This window comes from Vipera ursinii (assembly GCF_947247035.1).
Source record: "Vipera ursinii genome assembly, chromosome: 3".
NCBI classification, from domain to species: domain Eukaryota; kingdom Metazoa; phylum Chordata; class Lepidosauria; order Squamata; family Viperidae; genus Vipera; species Vipera ursinii.
This window is the reverse complement of record NC_139516.1, coordinates 44,560,100-44,583,369: the sequence shown is the minus strand read 5'-3', so window position 1 is coordinate 44,583,369 and position 23,270 is coordinate 44,560,100. Positions and strand designations below refer to the sequence as shown.

General features: G+C 37.5%; 2 protein-coding genes across 11 annotated transcripts in view; one reads left to right on the top strand and one right to left on the bottom strand.

The window, feature by feature from the left end:
* Nucleotides 1-4,631, top strand: part of NFASC (neurofascin) — a gene marked incomplete at its 5' end in the record, with an annotated part of 112,126 nt that extends 107,495 nt beyond the window's left edge. For all 3 annotated transcript variants that reach the window (XM_083357648.1, XM_083357646.1, XM_083357647.1), the window contains one exon: nucleotides 4,307-4,631. In XM_083357648.1, the coding sequence (XP_083213774.1) occupies nucleotides 4,307-4,538 (232 nt within the window). In that variant the 3' untranslated portion in view covers nucleotides 4,539-4,631. The remainder of the gene's footprint in view (nucleotides 1-4,306) is intronic.
* The window catches only part of RBBP5 (RB binding protein 5, histone lysine methyltransferase complex subunit), a 938,867-nt gene that overhangs the window by 817,847 nt on the left and 97,750 nt on the right, over nucleotides 1-23,270 (bottom strand). The gene's annotated exons all lie outside the window — the stretch shown is intronic.

Here is a 23,270-nt window from a genome sequence, read left to right as displayed (position 1 = left end):
TGTGGCTAATTAAGATTCACGGCCATTGAGATGTGACAGATAGCTTTTTAAAGTGAACAGGATATAAGCTGGCATGTTTTCTTTATTTGTTCTCTTCCTAATTCACAGAAATATGTCTGACACACTCTGATCATGTCCTTCAGACCTGTAAAAGTGTATCCATAGAGCACGCCAATAGCTACGGGCTATAATTAAGAGATATACTGTCATTTCTTTCTACTCTGCTGCCAGACTAATAGTCTCCTTATAAGAGGAATAAGCTATAAAGTCTTTAGCCATTAATAGTGCTCATTCTACTAGACATTTGACAAGAGAGGAGAGGGGGAGAGGGAGAGAAAAGGAAAGGGAACAACTAAAACATTATATCCATTGTACTTGTTCAGTCTTCCTTCTACTCTCACTCTTCATGTTTTAATACAGTATATCTCTACCAGGGTCCAAATCAGACTAATCCTGGTATTTTCAATTGCAGTGCCAATTTCAAGACATAGAAAATAGTCCTGGTGATAGTGAAGCCAGAACTTGAGCATTGCTTATTAAAGGCTAGAGGACTTACTGTATTATTTTCACCCAATCTCTTTTTTTAAAAAAAAATCCCATTTATATCCCACCCTTCTTCGAAGACTCAGGGCGGCTTGCAATCTAAGAAGCACAAATCAATGTGCTTAGCACAATATGTTCCCTGACTGTTGATAAGTGATTTCATATGACCTCAAGATAGCCTTTCTGCACTCGAGTGATTTTTGTTATTACTTTCTGGCACCTAGATGGAAATATTCAGATAAGATCTGCTACTTAATTTTCAGGGCTCTTCCTCCTCATAATGCTAATCACTCCTGTTTTCTTTAAAGGAAGCTGGAGTGTCTGTCTAGAACTCAATGAAAATGTTCTAAGAAACAACCGATATGCTTTTTTCCCCGTTTCCCACTTTATTTCTATATGAGCAAATTTTTATGTGAATATACAAAAGAGGTGAGCTTTCCCCTCTAGACCTATGATATCTACTTCCCTTCCAATCTGCTCATCTAAAACTCTCTCCATGGAGGAAACTCCAATACATAATTCTTTTTCATCCCCCTTCCTCTTTGGTCCATTTTATCTAAGGCTGAGACCTTTCCTGGAAACGCTTTTTTATTTTTTATTTTGCAAGACCATATTTTGTTTTACATCTCTGAGAGAGTGTGATTAAAGCCTTCGGATATAGTGGCTTGTTTAGTTGGAGTAAAATTGCTAGAATGACATGTCTGGAGTGGCAGTGAGAGCCTGCCACCATGGCTCAGGTTTGAGAGCGCTCACCTGGTGAGGAAGGGGGGGGGTATCATTGACATTTATCAACAACTTGGTGTGTTTTTTAAGTTATTGCACACAATTAGCAGTTTGTGTTTTAAATTGGCTTTCATTTGGTACTTTCTTAGCCCTTCCAAAAAGAAATAACTATTTACTATTATTATTATTTATTTAGCATTGATCCCTAAAATTCAAATCTATATTATTTTGCTCTCTGATCAGGCTCTTTTTGCTTCTCTCCTTGTTTTATTTTCATCTGTTCTTGTCATTTTCACCTTATCCTTCTACATGGACCATGAAGGTCTCTTGAAAGGTAGGAATGACCCAAACCCTTGCACACACTTTCTTTCACCATTTTTAAGCATATCTAATTTCTAACTTCCTTCCATGTTTCTGTTCCAGCGGTTTTCATCTAACAGAGTTAAAGAGTAATTTCTTTCTTATTCTGAGATTCAGGCGTCCTGTGTCCATAGAGTTGCATTCTGGCTCTAGATTGAGAGCCAACATCATATCCAATGCTATTACAGTGGCCCTAGCTTCATTCCTTTTTCTTGACTAATATTTATATGTGCAATGGGAATCTGCACACTTGAGTAGTAATTACTGTCATGAAAAAGGGTCTACTGGATTAGAGACTTTAAGTAGTTCCATATTATCTGGTAAGCTACTGGTATTTTAAAAGCAATTATAACTGACTTCACTTACTCAATGCTAAAACAAAAGAAGCATGGTCAAGAAGAAGCCAGCAGTTCAGAAGTTCAGATTGAAGATCTTTCACTCACAAATTATTCCTTCCAATGTAATGCAACTCTTGAACATGATGCTCCTAAACCAATTTCACTAGTGGCTTGGCTGACTGTATTTAATATATTAAATAAGCTACAGGATTTATTTAATAAGTACATTGTATTTGTGCATTAAAGGCTGAATACACCTATTTTCCTAATGTATTAACAAGGCAGTATGGTTACTTTTTTGGCTTGCAATCTAGAGAGCCATGTGCAGAACATCAGAGTATTTGGGGTATGTCAAACAGCATTTCTTAACATCTGCTTTTCAATAGCAGTCCTCTGTCTAGAATAAGGATGGGATGACTTTATGGAAAAAGACAAAACATAAAACGAAAGACTTCATACAGGATACATTGCTGTGTGGTTCTCTGGAATCTAGCCTTTGGGAGATCAAAATAGGAAATCCCTTGAAAACTTTACTGCCATTAAATATGGAACGGGAAAATTTTCATTGCAATTACATTTTATTTAAATACTTGTTTTAACTTGAAAACAAAGACCTCTAGCATATGTGGCTTTTGCTGTTCTTGTCTTTATGCCTTCTTTTATAATGCTAAACCATTCTGTCTCAAAGCTCCTCTTGACTCAGGTTCAATTACTTACCCAATTCCTGATAATAAAATTAACTTGTGCCGTTACAAGCATGTTAATCCACGTTTGCAAAACATGAGATTTACAGTTTACTAAGATATTCAAAAGCAATATGTATGCACTTTTGAACATTTGCTCCTTCCAGAAGAAAAAGAAATTCCTCTTCTCATTTCAATAAAGAACGTTGTACCTGGGACAGCAAGTAACCTAGAATGATTATCTATCTGCTGGCAATTCAGATCACATCAGAGCAAGATGTAACTTTCAATATTATAGTACTGATCTACTGGACATGTTGAGAAAAAGCAATGAAATGGCAATACTGGAAACCAAAAGTCATTTGTACTGTTTTAACTGCCCTGTGAACCGCCCTGAGTCCTTCAGGAATAGGGCAGTATATAAATCCAACTAATAAAGAAATAAATAAATTTGTGATGTTTATATAGCTATTAATATTTGCACAACTTGCAAACAATTAAAGGAATACATCTCACATGAGTATCCAGTAAAACCTTTTGGCAGTTCAGACTTAAAGACAAAAAGTGTTAAGTGCAGGGGTGTTGGTCATGCCTCTGGAAGAGAGAAAATGCACGAATATGGCATTAGTCTGCAACTCTGAAAGCAACCATATCTTTTCTTGAAATTGTGCAGTGCCTAGAGAGGACAGATATAGTGCCCTGAGTAAAACGTAGCTGCTTTAAGGTGTTGCAGAGAAGTGCTGTGTTCACACTTCTGTGCACTTTAAAGTGCATTTTGGCAATCAAATCCAAATTCATAACTATCAACAAGACTTAGTCCTGGGAGTCTCTCTCATCTTTTTTAAAAAGACTCAAAATAGTTAACCCATCTTACAAATTTTGCAGAAGCTTTCTCAAGGTGGCAAAGAGAAATGTTATCATATGTCTATTAAAAACAAATATTCCCTTAATTTGAGCTTGATTACTATATATTAATGCATTTTCTTGGCGCCAATATGGTCATCATTTGTCTTTGCCATTTTTTTTAAGTTTCCAATTTAGCTCCTACAGTCCTGAGCTTTTCTGGTGGTGTCCTGGTGTACAATTAACAAGATTTGACTTAAGACATTGCGTAATTTTCTTCTTTTTTTTCCTTGTTTCTTTTCTTTTGTTTTTTGAGATCAGGCCTGCATCATTTTTTAAAAAATTGCCTTCATATGAAATGGGCAAAATGAAGCTAAAAAGACTTCTGTCCTCTTTAGATCTACTGAAAGACTTTCAACTAACTTATCAGTGAGTGCACTTTGGACCAAGTGTATCTTTGATGAAATGGGATTTATATAAACTAGAACGCTCAGAACTGTGATATATTATTCTCCTATATGGCTTGCTAACTTTTATGTTTTTGGCTCTTCAAGATGACTTTCCTTATCATAACATTTAGGGACTTTCTTCTCCTAATTTCTGTAGGTTCTTTGGGAAATGTTACTTTTTGCCCCTAAATATTTCCAGGCATCTGTATTTGCAAACATCTCACCATATTTTCCTAGATCTTTATGCACAGTTGTTGCCTTTTTGTGTATCATCATTCGGACACTGCTTTCAAATTCCATGGTTATGCTTTTCTTTTAAACCATATTTTCTCATTTCTGATGCCTCTCCTTTTCCTTTTAATGCCAGTGACGAAGACAACAAGCCACTGCAAGGCAGTCAGACCTCCTTAGATGGCACAATAAAGCAACAAGAAAGTGATGACAGCTTGGTGGACTATGGAGAAGGAGGTGAAGGACAGTTCAATGAAGATGGATCCTTTATTGGCCAGTACACAGTTAAGAAGGACAAAGAGGAGACAGAAGGCAATGAGAGCTCAGAAGCCACATCACCAGTAAATGCTATCTATTCCCTGGCATAACACTATATATTGAAGCAACAGCAGCTAAATAAATAAGTTGGTATGGGTCAGCAGAGTCACCATGAACAAGAGAAAGCAATCAGGGTAGGGCAACAAAGGCCAAACACACAAACCCGACCAGTGCCACCATCTCTTTAGCAAATGGTATAGATGCACTGACTGCTGAAGTAATCATACTGCAGCTGAAATCTGAGCTAACCCACCAGAGGTCAGCTGAAGAGCAGAATGCAAAGATTCTGTGCCCCAGGCTTCGGAACTTGGACTGAAATAAACATCCCTCAATACCCCCTTTTGTCTGATTTGTGAGATAATGCAATTTCCTTCATTAATAATGTATACATCTGACCTGGGGAGGGGAATCCTTTTTTTTAAGGATTTGATGTTGTCCTCAGAAAAAGAAACGTCTGAACGTGGGGGGGGAACTGGAATAGGGAGTGGTGATAAAGCTGAGCACATAATGGCACGCCCCTTGCTAAAACAGCATGAAACCACATTGCAGAATCAGTTATTGATTTAAATGATGAACTGTTTTATAAACAGGAACTTTTCTGAACATTTATTTCTATTGGAGATCATTGTAGACAGGCCCTAGCCTATGCTTTTCACTAAGCAAGGTATATGCTGCTTCTTCCTATGAGATAACATGGTTCCATAATAGGCTTCAGTGTGGAAGCTATCAAGTGGGAAAGGCAGGATTGTTGCATCGACTGAAGATCTCACTTTTAGCTCTGTATTTCAATTTCTGCTTCCCTGAGAAATGGCAAAATGAAGCTGTGCTCTACCCATGCTATCAAAGAGTTTAATGGAAAAGTTGTATCTCTGCCAAAACAAGCAAGAATAGGAAAACAGGATTGGATTGCTGTTTTTCAGAAGAGAATTATTGGAGGAAATTTGTTGTTCATTCTTATTAAAAACAGCCATTCCTCACAATGCGTGCACATGGTTTTAATTACCATCCCTAAATCCTGCATGAAACAGGAAAGGGAGCAACGGTAACCAGAGAAAGCCAGCCAGCCTGGTCTTTCCTATTGCTAATTAAAAGAGGAAAGTAGTTCCCTACTAAAAAAAAAACAACAACAAAGTAACCTGCAAGTCTATGAAAAAAATCTGGGATTTCCTAGGTGTATATGTTTGATTCAAAAGTACGTATGCACATAGAATAAATCCCAAATGAATCCATGGGTGTCTACTTTGCATTTTCAAGGCGAAGCAGTCTCCAATACATGTTGGGACATCTTCTTGCTCACACCCCTTCTGTCAGCCTAAAGGCAGTCTTTCCATTGCTAAATAAGCAGCAGCATGGAACTCACATTCTATTAGTTGCACATCAAAAACACTCAAGCTAATTTCCTAACCTGCAATAACCCTGTTTTCCCCAGATGCAGATTCTATTGTGACATTATTCTTCCATATATGCCTTAAACAGCTTCATGCATTCCCTGAAGCTTAATAAACTATGAATATTTATCCATAGATTAAGCCCTTTGTGTGATGGTCTGTAATCTGTCCATGCATTTTAAACAAGACTATTACAGCTTGGCAGAATAAGAAAGAAGCATGGATAGTTGTAGAAGTTAGAGATTTACAATGTACTGTGTTTAGCAAAATGTCGTATGTCTTCTCTTTATGCCCTACATTTTTCAAACCAAAGGTATTTAAAAGAAGCAGTTTGGCTCCTACAACAGTTGCATAGCTAGAAAATAACATCAAGGAGAATTTTGAAGATCTGCCTAATAATCATGCTCAAATGGAAACATAAATATGGGTAAATGTTTCTGTTGATTTACTGTAGAAGCAATTTTGCTAACATGCATAAATCTCAAGAAGCAAACAGTTTAGCATACTTCATAAAATACTGTCATATTTTAAAAATTTTAAAGTCAGCTAAATGAACATTTTAATGCAGTCAGTCTGTATTGTGTAACAAAAAGGCAACCAAATGAAGTCTTTTGGGTGGCGTAGAATAGTGTTAATTCCAAACATTGAATTGACTGTACCTCCTTGAAAAAACAGGCTATATGATATACAGGTAGTCCTTGACTTACGACCACAATTGATCCCCAACTTTTCTGTTAAGTGAGACATTTGTTAAGTGAGTTTTGCCTCATTTTATGACCTTCCTTGCCACTGCTGTTAAGTGATTCACTGCAGTTGATAAATTAGTAACTCATTTGTTAAGTGAATCTAGCTTCCAAATGACTTTACTTGTGAGAAGGTCGCAAAAGAGGATCACATGACTTTGAGACACAGCAATGGTCATAAACATGAACTGGTTGCCAAGCATCTGAATTTTGATCACATGACCATGGGGATGCTGCAAAGCTTGTAACTGTGAAAAACGGTCATAAGTCATATTCTTCAGTACTGTTGTAAATTTGAACGGTCACTATACGAACTGTTTTAACTTGAGGACTACCTGTACTGAGTGAATGGTAAATAGAACTGGCTCCCAGTTAACCTTTGCATCTTTGTTTTTCATGCCTTCGAGTTAGTGTTGATTCCTGGAGGCTGCCTGGACAAGGCTCTGCAGTCTTCTTGGCAAGATTTTGGAAATGGTTTGGAAGTCCTCTTTCCTAGGGCTGAGAGAGGGTGACTTGCCCAAAGTCATACAGCTGACTTTGTGCCTAAGGCAGGACTCCCAGTTTCTAGCACGGCATTTTAACCATTACATCAACTGGCTGTCTTTGTATCTATAGCTTCATAGTAAATGTAATTTTATTCTTTCCAACTCAATAGAAAATGAAGGAAATAAATTTTATAAGGTTGTTTAGGATGCTGGCTGCCTGTCCATCAAGATCTACCTGTCCAAGTAGATAATTCCCTGAAAATCCGAATAGAACTTGACTAAATTTAATGTTGGATTGGGAGGGAGAATGAAGCTTACAAAAGAAATTGCAGTTCAAAAATTGTTTGGATCTGGCTCGGGAGCTGTGAAGAAATCCCCCGTGGCAGAGGCAGGTGGCCAGTGACTTGGAGTGTTGTTGAGCCATCTTTCCTTGTTCCTTCCCAGTTATTTCATCAAGAACAGGGCTATTATTAAGAGGTGGGAAACAATTCCATAAATCATGCTCTTTCTTAACTGGCTATTATCTAGGGTTAAAGGAAACTTCTAATCTCTATTGGTTCACTGTTGAACTTGTTGCATTATGGAACATAGGAAGCAAGTCACACTTAGTCAGTAGAGTAGCAATAGTTCCCCAGGGTTTCAAAAAGGTGCTTTTCACACCACTACCTAAATCTATCAGGGATTTTAAAAAAAAATCATTTGCAGGAAAAGTGTGTGTTCTACTGCTAACAGGACACTGAAACATCCACAGTGTCAAAATGTTTGACATAGACTATATAAATTTAAATGTTTGTTTTCAGTAGAAAATGATAAATGCACATATTGTTTCTAAACCTGTCCACAATTCTCGGTAATCCTATGTGTAGAGACTCTGAGGATTTAAAGGAATATTCCATTTTATAGAAATGGCTTGAGGCTCACCAGATAACACGAGTATTCCCGATACATTTAATCACTTCTGTGTAGAATGTCTGTCCATTAGATCTGAATGAATGAGTATGTGTGTGTGCACCCACTTTGCCAGCCCATATATTTGAAGAAAACAGCAAAGTATGTGGTTAACTTTCCGTGGCTCTAGAGCAGAGTTCCCCAATCTTTCCAGCTTTTCAGACTGAGGGTGGTGGTGGTGGGGGGTTTGTTCCACACGAGTAATGGGCAAGAATCTCATTTTTCAGGTATATTTAAATAGTTTGTATATATAACAATATTATCAAAAGTTTTGTCTAATGAATAGTTATTTTCTAATAACAGAACATTACTTACAGTGGAAAACTTGTTATCCTCAGTAGAATAACCTTGGGAACAGAAGTGTTTTAAAAATGGGGGTTATGCGCCACAATTAAAGCTCTATATGGTCTATTAAAAACAAAAACCAAGGACTCTTGCTAAGATTTTATTAAAGGAGATGATGCACTTGCAACATTTTGAATAGTTTCCAACAATAGAAATATTTTACAATAAATACTGTACATCTAAATCCACTATAAAGAAACATAAATGCGAATATTAGGAAAGCTTTAAGATGTCATGTGAATGGAACAAGATCAATGAGATTTGACATTCATAATACTGGTTTAATATTAAATAACTGAGAGGGATGGGAAGGCTTTTGATAGGTTTGGGTTCAAGTGTTCAATTGCAAGAAAGGACTCCAGCGATTGTGCAATCAGTTTGGATGTTTTCTAAATCAAAAAGGGAACTCTCTAAGGAGTCTCTACTATTACAACTGATAATAGTCTATTCTGCAAAGTACTAATTTTGCTGAGAGAAAATTGTTCTATGGAAAGTCTTCATTTGAACTCCAGACATACACCCCAATCATCTCCAGACTTGGTGTGATCAGAGATAAGAGCGGAAAATACATTCATGAAATATTAGGCTTATGGGTCATGATGCTAGTTAAAATTCTGGTCACTTTTTTATATCTATGATACCATGTTGTGGAATGGCTTTCTCTTCTCCATAGGACTGTCAACATGAATTTTAATTTAATTTAATTTATTAATATTTCTATACCGCCCTTCTCCCGAAGGACTCAGGGCGGTGTACAGGGCAAGAATAAAACACAGAGATTTACAAAAGATAAAAAATAATTAAATACATGCCCAATTAAAAATACAGTTAATACATACTAAAAAAACCCCAATAAAAATAGTAAAAAACCCCACCAATCCCCCCTCAGGCCAGGCCGGCTTGCTCGAATTTTATTACTAAATTGTTCTGGTCATTTAGATTTAAGGGTTTTGGCCAGCCTAAGCACTAAAAGAGACAAGAAGGCAATTACTGTTAGACCATGCATTGTGCCTCTTATCCATTGTTTGCTCTCCATCTGCAAAGGCTCCTGATATTCTGTCACTTTGAGAAGAAGCACTGAAAAAGTTTTCAAAAGTCCACCCAATCAATATAACATGAAACAGTGCCCATCACTTCCCTGGCCATAGATCTGCATCAAGTGTGACATTTTGGCAAGGCGCTGTTCAAATTTGCTTAATTTACTCTATATGACGTAAGTTCTAAAACAATGTTATTGCTCCTCTGCACATTTTACAGTTTGGGTAAGTTCAATTTTTAGAATGACAGATCTGACATTGCTGATATTTTAAAATAACATTTCCCAAGCTAATGCCATTCACCTATGCTGGACTGCAGTTCCTGTCAGCTATAGTGAAATTCAGAGATTATTATCTGAGCCAGCATAGTCAACCATATGACTAAGCCAGAAGGAATGAAAATGTTATTCTCCTTTGTGCATTTTGAACTAGAAAAGAAATGAATCTATTTCCCTTCATGTGGGCAGGAGCCAGATTTATCTAATGTGCTCCTGGGGTTAAGATTGGTACATTTTCATTACAGATATGGGTGACTGGATAATCACATTCATTGAATCCTTGCACGACTGATACTAAGATGAAACTAATGGGAAAAAAATGGCCTAGAGTCTTCCTAACATTTTTCATCCAACTCACGTTCAATCCTATAGAAGTGTCCCACAGCTCCACTAGAATAGTAGAGCCTGACCTCGCCTTATCAATCTATCTGCAGTAACCTGAATCCATGCCCCAATTACCTATTAGAAATATCCAAGGGAGATGCTATATAATATTGATTTCCATTAGGACTCAACCTCTTGTTTGTATCTTATACCTGACTCCCATGACATACTGTGGTCTTTCTTCCCATTCCTGCTGGTAGCTGCCGGAACAAGCTTAGGATCATTTCCTGGCATGCAGAGAATTGGAGGGATGGAAGAAATCAGATTCATGACTTTGACCTATAAAGGAAGCAGAGTTTGCACCAAGTTTAATTATTGACTGCTGTCAAAATCTTCAGCTCAGCAATAATCATCATTAGCATAGTAATAAAACATGAAATGTATTTCAAATCTAATTCATTGTAGCTCATATGAAGGTGGCAATTTTTCAGGTAGTAGAAAATCCAGGATATTGTTTGGCTCTTCATATACTACAGATAAGCCCATCTCTTATTATGCTTGTGATGTGAAAAGTTACTTTTAGATCCTTTACACTGAACTTACAGAGACTCAGTGAACTTCCTTTGCACTTTGAAAGTTTATTTGTTGGACCTATTTGGATTAGGCTTTCAGTTATTAATGAGAATAGTCATACTTATCCCCTTTGTCTAATAATGTCCCAATCCTGATTCTCATCAATCTTATATGTTTGTTTTGTTGTTTTAAAGTGTTTTATTCCCTTTCCAGATGAATACATAACTGGCTGCAAAAAATGGTTTACAATGATTATTTTCCAAATTCTGAAGACAAGTTTAATGTTCAGATTGCATGGACAATATGAAAAAGACCCAAGCATAGTTCAGTTTTTAATCACTGAAAAAAGTATATTTTTGTTTGTTTTTATAGAAAAACTAAGTATAATAAAGAATTATTCAAAGGATAGGCTAAGCATGACATTCATTTTTCTCCTACACAAGAGAGGAAAAATGGCCCCATAGTTATAATGGGAGGTGGAAGGAACTTAGAAGGATTAAACTAATTCCTTTTTCCTTTTTCTCCTGTCATTAATGCTTTTAATAATGCTATTGAGAAGCAGGCTAATGCTTTCACTGCTGACAGTTGCCAAGGAGCCTTTAAAAAAGGACTACAGAAACATCTGCCAAAGGTGGTTTTAAGGATATTAAATGCAGAGTGGAGAAATGAAATGACTGGACCAGATTAGATTGCCACTTAGACATTTTTTTAATGGTTACACTTCGCCCATTCCCCTAAACAGTATTACTCCATTTTTGAAAATGCTGAAACAGGGTTAAGCAGCCCAAAGTGGATGACAAACTACTAGCTTACTTGTAGTGATATTTGTTTGCATCATCAATGCTGCATGTTCTTGTTTCTAATGATTTGTAATGTAACAATTTATTTGAGCATCTGGTTTGCTAAGGATGATTGACAAAAACACAGTGTTGTATTCTGTATTTTCATAAAGGTATCTTGCATTTCCACAGTATTATAGAAAAAAATGAGATGGAAAGATATCATTTATCACATATAATCAAGCTAAAGGGAATGTCATGTCATCTGTGAAGCAGTTTTTCATTCATAATAGAAATACATAGAAATCAAAACCAACCTTAGTGAAAAACTAGAGACCTAATGGAAACAGTGAAGTAATTTTCCAAATGCTGCCTTATAAAGGTTTATCCCTGCAATTTGAATATGTTCTCTGGCCTTCTGCCATTTCAAAATGGCATATACTGTATGACAAATGACTGCAAAGGGAAATCATCCATAATCCACACGCATACGTCCAGATATAGTACCAGTGAGAGACAAGCAAGCTTAGCAGGTAATAAATGCATTGGCACCATAGACAGTCTGATTTAAATGTTGCTTTCTAAAAAAACTGTATTCACAGATGGAGCATCCCACACACAGATGCTGTTGTAAATAGTTTGTGGGGCTACTGCTGTTTATCCCAACCAAGACAGGCTTCTTTGCAGCCACAGCCTTCTTTTCAACAAAAAATTAGTCATCTCTTGACTAATGAAAATGGACATCAATCAGAATAGAGCTGGAAGGGACCTTGGAGATCTAATCCAGCCCCCTCCTCAAGCAGGAGACCTTACACCATTTCAGAAATAAGGTTTTTAAGAATAAGCTGGCTGTCCAGTTTATTCTTAAAAACCTCTACTGATTAAGCACCCACATTGTCTGAAGGCAAACTGTTCCACTGGTTAATTGTCCTCACTGTTAGGAAGTTTCTCCTTAATTCCAGGTTGCTTCTCTCCTTGATTAGTTTTTTGTCTCATCAGTGAGACAAAAGATAATTTTAAGGGCATGATTAGATGAGACGCAATAAAGGCCTTGTTATTGTTATCATCAGGGTCTTAGATTGCCAAAAGTTTTTTAAAATTTTATTTTTAAAAGTCAGAATGTTCTTGCAGTACTTCCAATACTGTATCTGACTGACAGAGATATCTCCTTCCCCCCCTCCCCTTCCCATCCCAGCACAATTAATGGGAGCCCACTCAAAGGGAATCTTTATAAGGACCTGCCTCAATCAGTTCTCCCATGAAAGCAGAACTCTTGAAACGGCATCATTTCAAAAATAACTTTTATTGGGAGGTGTTGACAGTGGGGAATAGAAGGCAGGATCTGAGGGTTTCCCGCATGAATCAAGTAATTAAAAGTGTCCATAGTAACCCCACCCAAACTGTCCATCTGGACGGTTCAAACAGGCCAATCCGCAGGTTTGAAAACACCATGGGAACAGAGTGATAAGGCTCTGCTTCCAAGGCTGCTAGATGTCTGCACCATTTTTTCCATGCTCAGAGATAAGGCAGATGGCCAGAGGTACATTCCATTCTCACCCCGTTAATCAAAGAGGATAGAGCAAAAGACAGAGCAAAGCAAATACACATCGGCACCTCAAGCTTCCCCGTTCCCCCCACCCCCCATGAGAATGGCAGAACCTGAAAAGAATAAGAAATCCCATGCACATAGAACATAGGGTTCTGACAATCATATTGCCATAGTAGTTTTAGAAAAATCATGTCCTTTTCCAAGGCAACCTAGGGATATTCCAACTGGCCTCTGCTTCAAAAATGGTATAAACTAAACAAGCCTATACACAAAACAAATTAGGCAGTGATCTCACCCACCCCCAGCCTTCTTTGGAGAATATGTCCCACTGAATGCAGTGAGTGTTATCTTTGAGTAAACATGCACAAGGTTGTCTTATTTCCATATATGCATTCAGAAGATGATAATTCAAGATCAGTGGGCAAATAACAGTCACTACTTCGACATCTTGTGTATTTCAACCATCTTGTGCCAAAACGGTGTCACCAAGCTCAGTGTGCAGCACTTTTTTCATTCTTCCATGACACTGAGGAATGTAAGGAGAAATATAGTGAAAATCTCCTTGATGTAGATGCCAAAATAATGGCAATCCTAGGTGTTAAGTTTTCCTTTCTGATTGACAATATATTTTATGGGTAACTCCTTGCTGACTGAGTAACTTCAGTTCCCAACGAGCAAGCACCAACCAGTTAGAATTATTAATGATAAAAACTGAATTAAGTAGAAAAAGCTCCCAGATTTAACTGGGCAACTGATTTATTTTTAAAAAGCTCTTAGACTGAGTTATGAGCCGGGAAGTTTTTAGTACAAATTCCACATCTTTTATGATTTTATTAAGTGGCATTAACCAAGTGGTAAAGGATATATACAGAAATTTTTATTTTATTTAGTCCAAAAAGTTTCATTAGCTTGGAACAAAAATATACAAGCAAGATTGTGCACTTTTTGATAAATAGGAGCTGTAGAGCCTAAGGAATCAACAAAAAACCTACTAAGCCCACACTGGATGCAGGCTGGCCATTTGTTATATTTCTTGATTTTATGACTTAAAATGAAGATAAAGACCAGATTATGATGATGATGATGATGATGATGATGATGATAATAATAATAATAATAATAATAATAATAATAATAATAATAATAATAATAGTATAAAAATAAAAATAATGCATGGGAATATAATTCATGTTCCTAGTTCGTCACTTGCAAGCACTCGTGAATTGCCTTGTATGGGTACTGTGCTGCTTAGTCACATTCCATGACATTTTAAAGTCTATAGAGTGGCAAAAAAATCCAGTAATGGGAATTTGAGATCAGTGTTATTCAGACTTCACACAAAAGATAAAATGAACTTCATTCAATAAAAAGAAGTGAGAGATATTTTTTAAGAGAGAGAAGTGAAGTAATATGGTAAGAGGGCACGCCACTTCAGCCTTCTTTCCTTAAAATATCACACTGATTATTTTCTGTTATCAGTGATACATACTGTTCACTCAGATGTGGCTGCTCTTGTGAGTGGAAGTAATGATAGAAGCCAGAAATTTAGCACAATGGGGGGTGGGGGGAATGCTGAATTTCTGGGTTGTTTCTTATTTCCAGAAGACAAAGTTTCAATATTTTTACACACATAGATCTGCTGAAGTAACAATAGAGTTGAAATCCCTTTTCCAGAATTTTTATGTTTTTAATTCTAATCCTCCCCCAAAGTGGGCAAATGAATCTGTTTTGGTTCTTCTTTGTGATAATGATGCAGTATTACTTTCTATGATGGAAGTAGGTTTAAGAAGAAACTTTTAAACCTTGCTTTGCATTGTAATAAGAAAAAAAACTAGTCATCAGCCCAAAAGAAAACTTATTAAAAGGCATGTAAATTGTAATTACTGCTGATAGCCATACAGATCATTTCAAGGCAAATATTTGGGAGTCAATCGTGCAGTGCAGAATGAACAGATTAAATCTGCTACCAATTAGACAAGTGGTACTACCAATGTAATTCATTGTTTTGCCAGCAACAGAATAACAATTGTGCCTGCTGTTGTAAGCATCTTTATAACAAAGGTAATTTGCCTCTTGCTTTACAGCTCATGGATTTGTTACTACAAGATTTAAGACTCCTAAAAGAATTACAATGTTGATTTTTAAAAGCCAATGCTCCTCTGAAATGTCTCCAATTTGTACCTAAACTATGGGGTTAATCTCCCTAGAGATCCGTAATTTCTCCACTTATCATTTCAGATTTTGTTTAAAGTAAAAGTTCTGTAATAGATTCTAGCCCATCTGATCCTGATAGAAAAATTTTCATGGAAGAAACACCTTGAATTAAACCTTAGATACTGTGGTCTCTTTGCTCAGTCATTGATCCCACTTGGAAATAAAGCCACACATATTTGACTCTGACCTAGAACAAGACCAATTACTGTTCTTTATTAATTTGTATACCATGCAGTAACTCCAGGAAATTCACAAAATAAAAATAGTAACAAAACAAAACAATGCAACAGTAAAGGCAAGAAACAAAAAACCCAAACCAGGCAAGGAGAGATGATCCTATTCTGAAGTGGCTTCAACCACTCCAGCCCAGGGCCTCGGTAAAGACCAAGTCTTCAAGGCCCTCTTAAAACACCAGTAGATTCCAGAGGGAATCTCATTCCAGAGAGCAGGTGCTGCAACAGAAGAGGTCTGGATGGATGCCATTGTCCAACTGAAGAAACCCATCTGATAGTTCCTCCAGGTTCCAGGAGCTCTGAAAGATTATGTTCAGTGGTTCCAAGATTACTTCAGCCACCTCCTTCAAAACTCCTACAGCACTACTTTTGGTAGGTTGGACTATTTTTTCCTTTTGTGTGAAGACAGATGCAAAGAATGAATTAAGCAGTTCTGCTTTCTCCCTGCCACCCATCACCTCCTCACCGTCTTCTCCCATTAGTGGACTTATTTATTAATTTATTTTAATTAATTATTTTTAAAGATTTATGTAAAATCTTGACTCTTGGTGACAACATGACTGGGTCTAATATTATGTTTTTGGCCATCAACGTGGAAATGGTTTGATACTGACTTTTTCCAGGATACTTTTTTAAACATTTCAATCTGATTTACAGCCCTAGCATTTCCTATTAGTCTTTAGGTTAAAGAAGTGTAATCTGGAGGAAGGGACACTCTAGCAGTCTGATGTCTAGAACCTAAAATAACTACTTGCATTACAGTTTAACATAAAGAATTTACCACTGATTTTTTTATATATATAAAGCCAGAAGTCAATGACCTCCTTCATTTCCCCATCTCCTGATTGGAAAAAGCTGTGGGTCTTTTGTTTCCACTCCCATTCTCCCACTTTTACACCTCTGTAAAAGGTGTAAGGAGTGCACACTAAAATACACCCAACTGTCTGCAGTACTTCCTGAGCTGAGGGGGAAAAGGGGTGGGCAGGAAAGAAGTTTACTTCTCAATAAGTACATTTACTTTTGCTCCTATTGTCAGGGTGGCCAAACACATGTTCAAAGCCACAGACTACAAAAATGCAAGGCCAGGCTCTGGTCATTCTTCATGATGACTGCTTAATGGCCTGTTTCTTTGTAGTGATTGATGCAGTGATCACAGTTTGTTTCATTTGCCGTACAGAAAAGTAATGCCTGTTGAACATTGCCAGCTGCATATCTCACCGCAAGTGGCTTTCTCCCACCGGCAGTACTGCCAATCTCAGCTAGATGAAAGATGGCCAATATATGCAGCAGGGACTTTAAACAGCAGAGATACGTATTTTCTGCAACCAGCTGAAATCAGGAATGAAAAGATCTTTCCGTACAGAATTAAATGTTCCCCATGAATAACTGGCCATAATAGTCTGTAGGTAAACTTCTACTGCTATGATTGATTGATTGAGTGAGTGAGTGAGTGATTGATTATATGCCATCAAGTTGTTGTTGCCTCTCAGCAACCACATAAATAGACTTTCCTCAGAACAATGTGTCCCTAATCTGGTCTTTCAGGTCTCTCAGTGATGCACTAATTGCTGCTGTAACTGAGTCCATCCAGTAAAAAAGATGTCGAGACTCTAGAAAGGGTACAGAGAAGAGCAACAAAGATGATTAGGGGACTGGAGGCTAAAACATATAGGGAACGGTTGCTGGAATTGGGTATGTGTAGTTTAATGAAGAGAAGGGTGAGGGGTGACATGATAGCAAGCGTTCCAATATCTCAGGAGCTACCACAAAGAAGAGGGAGTCAAGCTATTCTCCAAGGCACCTGAAAGCAGGACAAGAAGCAATGGATGGAAACTAGTCAAGGAGAGAAGCAACCTAGAACTAAGGAGAAACTTCCTGACAGTTAGAACAACTAACCAGTGGAACAACCTGCCCCCAGAAGTGGTGAATTATGTGAAGTGGGTCTTCACATAATGTGTCCCAAGTAGGATAATTTGAGCCTGATCATCTGTGCCTTGACTAAGAACTCTGGGTTGATTTGTCTGGTGATCCATTGGTCTGTTTTCTTGAATGTCCACAGTATTGTCCAATAAAATTCACACATATTAGTAAGACTCATCCAGAAAATATCGTTCTTTTTCCTGGAAATAACATTGTGCCCTTTTTAAAAATAACTCATTGGTCTATTCAGCAGTTGTGCCCATGGCAATCCTGAACTGCCTTTAATTGGTTTGCAATGTTCCCCTTGTGGTAAGTCACTTTAACTACTGATCTCTTTGGAAACAGAACAGATGCTCATGAAATTGGTTTCATGAGCATGAAATGCTCATGAAATTGGTTCTGGCTGTAAACCCAATCAATGGAGTCAATTTTTCTCACAGTCCAAGAAGAGGAACAGACCAAGCCATGGGAAAGAAGCTACCTTTCCTGCAATCTTATTTCTTCTTTGGAAAGCACACCTTTATCTTAGATGTTGTGATCTACAACTCAGTCTTAGCTCTTATCATTAAAGAAATGAATTGGCAATGAATTGACAAAAATATCTAATCAAAATTTAATATAAATATGAATGCAATTGCATTAATATAAATGCAATTCATATCCATAGGCATTCACAGTTACATATCCAATGTGCTATTCCTTTTCAAAGTAAGGAATGTGGAAATGCAGAAAGTAAGAAACAATAGGACAAATAAATTAAATACCTGAGATAAACAAAAGAAACATCACTAATTCCACTTTAAACCAACACCATTCACTTCTCTGTATCTTTCTTTATCGTGGGAAACCATTCCTTGCTTTCACCATGTCCATATTCAGTTTCATTCACTGTTGTTTTTTTAAACTTCACATCTTTTTTTCTCTAAAGATCTGATCAGCTCCATCTAATCTAGTAACACCAGCTGCCTGCAATTAGTGCAGGTTCACATCCCACCAGGCTCAAGGTTGACTCAGCCTTCCATCCTTCTGAGGTAGGTAAAATGAGGACCCAGATTGTTGGGGGCAATTAAGCTGACTTTGTAATAATGCCGCTTGGGGTGTGTGTGTGTGAAAGCCCTAATAAGCAGGCATATACATAGAATGAAGGCTACTGCTAAGCTTGTAAGCCGCCCTGAGTCTTCGGAGAAGGGCGGGATATAAATGGAATTAAAATAAATAAATAAATAAATAATCTATTAATCTTCTATTTCTTCTCACTTTATACATTTGTTCCACAATTCAATCTTCATTTTGTATAAATCAACCAACTCCAATGCACCTTTTTTGTATGAGCTGTGTATCGTGTATGAACATAATATTTAATCTACATAAATTCAGCATCTATTCTCTTCTTGTTTTATCACATGTGTTCCAAACATATTCAATTTTTGTTTCTTTTAACCTATCTACTCTCATTTCTATATAACTAAACAGATACCACTCACTTTCTACCACATTTAGGCTGATTATTTTACCATCTACTGTATTTACCCAATTCTATTAAGATACATGAAGTTATTTAGTTGCTGTACTTTTTTATCTTTTATATATAGCATACAATCAGGGCTTTTTTTCTCATAGAATGCTCAGAACGGAGTTCCGGCACCTTTTTTGGATGGAACCTTGTAGGGTAGGCAAGGTGGGTTGTATGACATGTGTGAGTTCCGGCACCTTTTTCTTTTACAAAAAAAGCACTGCATACAATTATTCACTCCATTTTCTTTGTCAAGTACAATCCTTTTAAGATTCATACTTCTCAGTGCATCATACAGTCCATTTAACATTCACTGCAAAGCATTCAGATTCTTCGCTAACATGATGACACTGGCATTTAAAACTAAGGATACATTCATGCCCAAATGTGAATTGCGACCACGTGACCATGGAGGTGTTGCAATGGCCAGAAATTCACCAGCTGGCTGCAAACACTATTCATTCAGCCCCACTACAACTTCAGTCACTGAACGAACTGTTGTTAACCAAGTATTACCTGTACACTCAGGATGCAATTTTGATAAGTTTACATATTGTTAAAAAATCCTATGTTGAACTTCATTACAAACTCCTCTTTATATTCAGCATTTCATTTACTAATCAGAATATTAAGATACTAATGTGATCTGAAAACCCACCTTCTTTCTCATACATACTTTGTTTATATAAAGCAATATAGTAATCTAAAGTTCGATTTGACATAATTTGTGCTAGACTTGCTCAGAGCAAGTCTCACAGCATTCATTCTGCATATGAACATTCAAGATTGACAGTATATTCTGCCTCCTGTCACTTTTCAGGTGAGTTGAATTTCAAACTCCCATGATTTCATCAAATTTAACGGACGCTTGATTGAGGAAGGCTTTTTAAAACAGTAGCACACATTTAGTTTAGCCCATTTTGGTTGATAATATTACATTTACACACAATGTGGACATTTTATATATCCAGGATAATTGCAACCTGCCTGATTACATCATGTCCACCCAAGCAGTGCTTACTAGGAAATTGAATTATATTTTTTAAGAAGATTGAGCAAAAAGGAAGAAGGAAAAAGATAATTAGGTACTTAGGAAAGGAGAACAGAAAAAGTGACATGCATGAAACAATGCCGCAAATTTCTATCCATCAAAGGCAATAAACAATGCCATGAGTATGACAGGCAGAGAAAGGCAAATAAGAAATTAACTACAGCAAATAATTATCCATTTGCCAGATGACTTTCATATACTTAAGATCACCCTCTGGTAGTAAAAGAAACCTGTGTCTTTACAATCAATACAGGGCTAACAGGATTATGTGAAACCAATATATTAATTACACTACTTTCCATACCAACTAATCTCTTAGAGTATCCCAATGTCTCCACTGATCTCTCTACATTATTAATAGCCTGACAATGGTGCTGTGAGGGTGGGCCAGATGCAATGGATGGCAAATGGTGAGTGGTGTCTTTTACAGCTTTCTTTCTATTGCCTACTCCAGTTAATTCTCACAAATAAGGGAAGACATCTCAGATTTACTGCTTGTATGACTGGAGACTGGTGGAAGCTCTCTGACAGGGAATGCATGGGATCATTCGCCTTTTTGCAGTTCACCCTGAAGGCTGTGTTCATGGAAAGAGAAAGGCCCCATCTGGGAGCAGCATTAAGTTTCACTACTTTGGGGACCATTTGCTGTGACAGAATCATTAGGAGAAGGGAGTAAATGAAGGAAGCTGGGTTAGATGGCATGGGCTCAGGACAGCAGAAATTTGTAACTGACTCTAGGAAGTCAGCAGGAAAAAAAAAACACCTCATAAATCGTACATGCCAGCTACTTGTGACAGATGTTCCCCTATGTATCCCATCAATGTTGACAGAAAAGCTGAGTACCACATTTCTGAAGGATCTTTGTAGCAATTAAATGAAATCAAGACTGTGGAAAAGAGGACAGATTTCCCAAACCAGACACTGCTTTCCAGAGCCTATTTTCATATTTTCACTATATTTCACTCTTCCTCTAAATCTAAAAGCTCATTTTTTCTCTGCTACCATTTTCATCCATAGTACATAACTTCATAAACAAGTTAGCAGAAAGTGAATGACAGACTCGCCCAAGGAAATTCCCATGGATTTGAAGTTGCGACTCCTCTGTCATGATCCAATAGATATGCATAATATCTGTTATCTATTTCAATAATTGCCTAGAAAAAAAACAGGCAGGATGACAATAAAGATGAAGTAATATCCTTAGAGACAATGCTGCTTCTGCAGAAGATGGAGGGTAACATAACCATCTTCCAGATGTTGTTGCATTTAGTTCTGATCATTTATAGTCCCAGTGATTAGTGGTTATGAGAACTGAAATGAAATGCAATTTGGAGGAGCACATGCTCCAGGCTCTTGTAGTAGAATAAGATAAGATGCAAAGCACTAAAAGGAGCCAACAAAGTTGATGTGCACTAAATTGAAATAAACTGAATTAAAGTGTAGGCGCACTTTAAAGAAAAGTTTCCAACTCATGAAAGGGAAAAAAGCCTCAAGAACAATCTGTATTTTAATATGGTGGTGAATATTCTAATCAAAATATAGAAATCCAATAAGAGAACTTCAAAGTTACAAAAATATTTTTTTCCATAGATTACCTGTTAAAAGCCAAAAGCCAACACATCTTTAGCAGTACAACTCCATAAAGTATATTCGGAAATAAATCCCAATGAGTTTAATGAGTCGGCATCTCCCTCTTTCTCTCTCCCATCTATGGATGATCCACAACCGTTGAAATGTACATCCTCATTGGGGCTGAAATGAAAATAAGGCCAAAGCAGGCTTTGTGCCAACCTGATCAAAGGTTTAAAGCAGCCTTTTAATTGGTAGCATAGGAGACTTACAATTCATTTAGTGACCGTCCAAAGTTACAACACCACTTAAAAAATTGACATATGACAGTTTTACAACCATTACAGCATCCCCATGGTCATGTGATCAAAATTCAGATGCTTGGCAACTGACTCATATTTATCACAGTTGCAGTGTCATGGGGTCATGTGATCACCTTTTGTGACCTTCTGACAAAGTCAATGGGGAATCCAGATTCACTTAACAACCATGTTACTAATTTAACAAGTGCAGTGATTCACTTAACAACTATGGGAAGAAAGGTCATGAAATGAGGCAAAACTTAACAAAATGTCTCATTTAGCAATAGAAATTTTGGGCTCAATTGTGGTCATAAGTTAAGGACTAGCTGTACAGCCCAAATCTCCACTGTGACTACAGAGGCAACAATTTGTTCACTGATATATTCTTTGCTGTGTGCTAAACTACCAGCCTTTTTTTTAGATTTTTAGCTTTCAAAAAAATGTGTGGGCAATTAGTATGTTGCAAAGCAAAGCACCAGCCTCCAGCATAACCTGAATTTCCAAGAATAACCTACCAGGAGCAATCTTAGAAAATAAAATGGCAGATGGCAGCTGCCCACTATTTGGCTTGCCTCCTGGCATATGGGTGTTTTGTGACAGCCCACACACCATTATATCCATTTTGTGAGATACTGTAACAGGCTCTCAAGTTCTAAAAGTGCCTAATGGCTCCCAAAGGTCACAGACCTTGCAGTAGGACAGGGTCTACAGGGCAATCCCACTAGGCATACGGAATATCATTTTGGCTCTCAGACTTCAAAAAGAAAACTCTAAAGCTTGGAAACATGCAGGTTTGGTTTTTAAAAAACAAAAGCATCCAAAATGATTGAGGAACCAGTGCGACATCTCTATGTTTAGCTCAGAAAATATTCAGACCAAAAAAAAAGAGTGTAGTTCACTCTGCACCATCAGCTTCTGAAAGCCATAGCTGTACCTGGTGATGGCCACCAAGTTTGGTGGCTTTACCTTGGATCCAGACAAGTTAATGAGGAATAAGACAATCACTGGCTGCTAGTCTTGGTGTTGATGTATGTATGTTCATTCTTGCTGCTGCTTTCTTTTCTTGCTGGGAACTTTCTGCCAAAATTGGGCTGTAAGAAATCAGTATTTGCTTGTTTCTTAACAAATTACGAAGCTGCCCATCTCCCAAAGAAACTCTAAAAGGTAAAGGTTCCCCCGCACATGCGTGCTAGTCGTTTCCAACTCTAGGGGCCGGTGCTCATCTCTGTTTCAAAGCCGAAGAGCCAGCGCTTTTCTGAGGACGTCTCCGTGGTCATGTGGCCGGCATGACTAGACGGCAAAGGCGCATGGAACGCTGTTACCTTCCCACCGTAGTGGTCCCTATTTTTCTACTTGCATTTTTTACGTGCTTTTGAACTGCTAGGTTGGCAGAAGCTGGGACGAGTAACAGGCGCTCACTCTGTTACGCGGCACTTGGGATTCAACCCGCCAAACTGCTGACCATCTGATCGACAAGCTCAGCATCCTAACCCACTGAGCTACCACGTCCCGCAAAGAAACTCTAGGAACT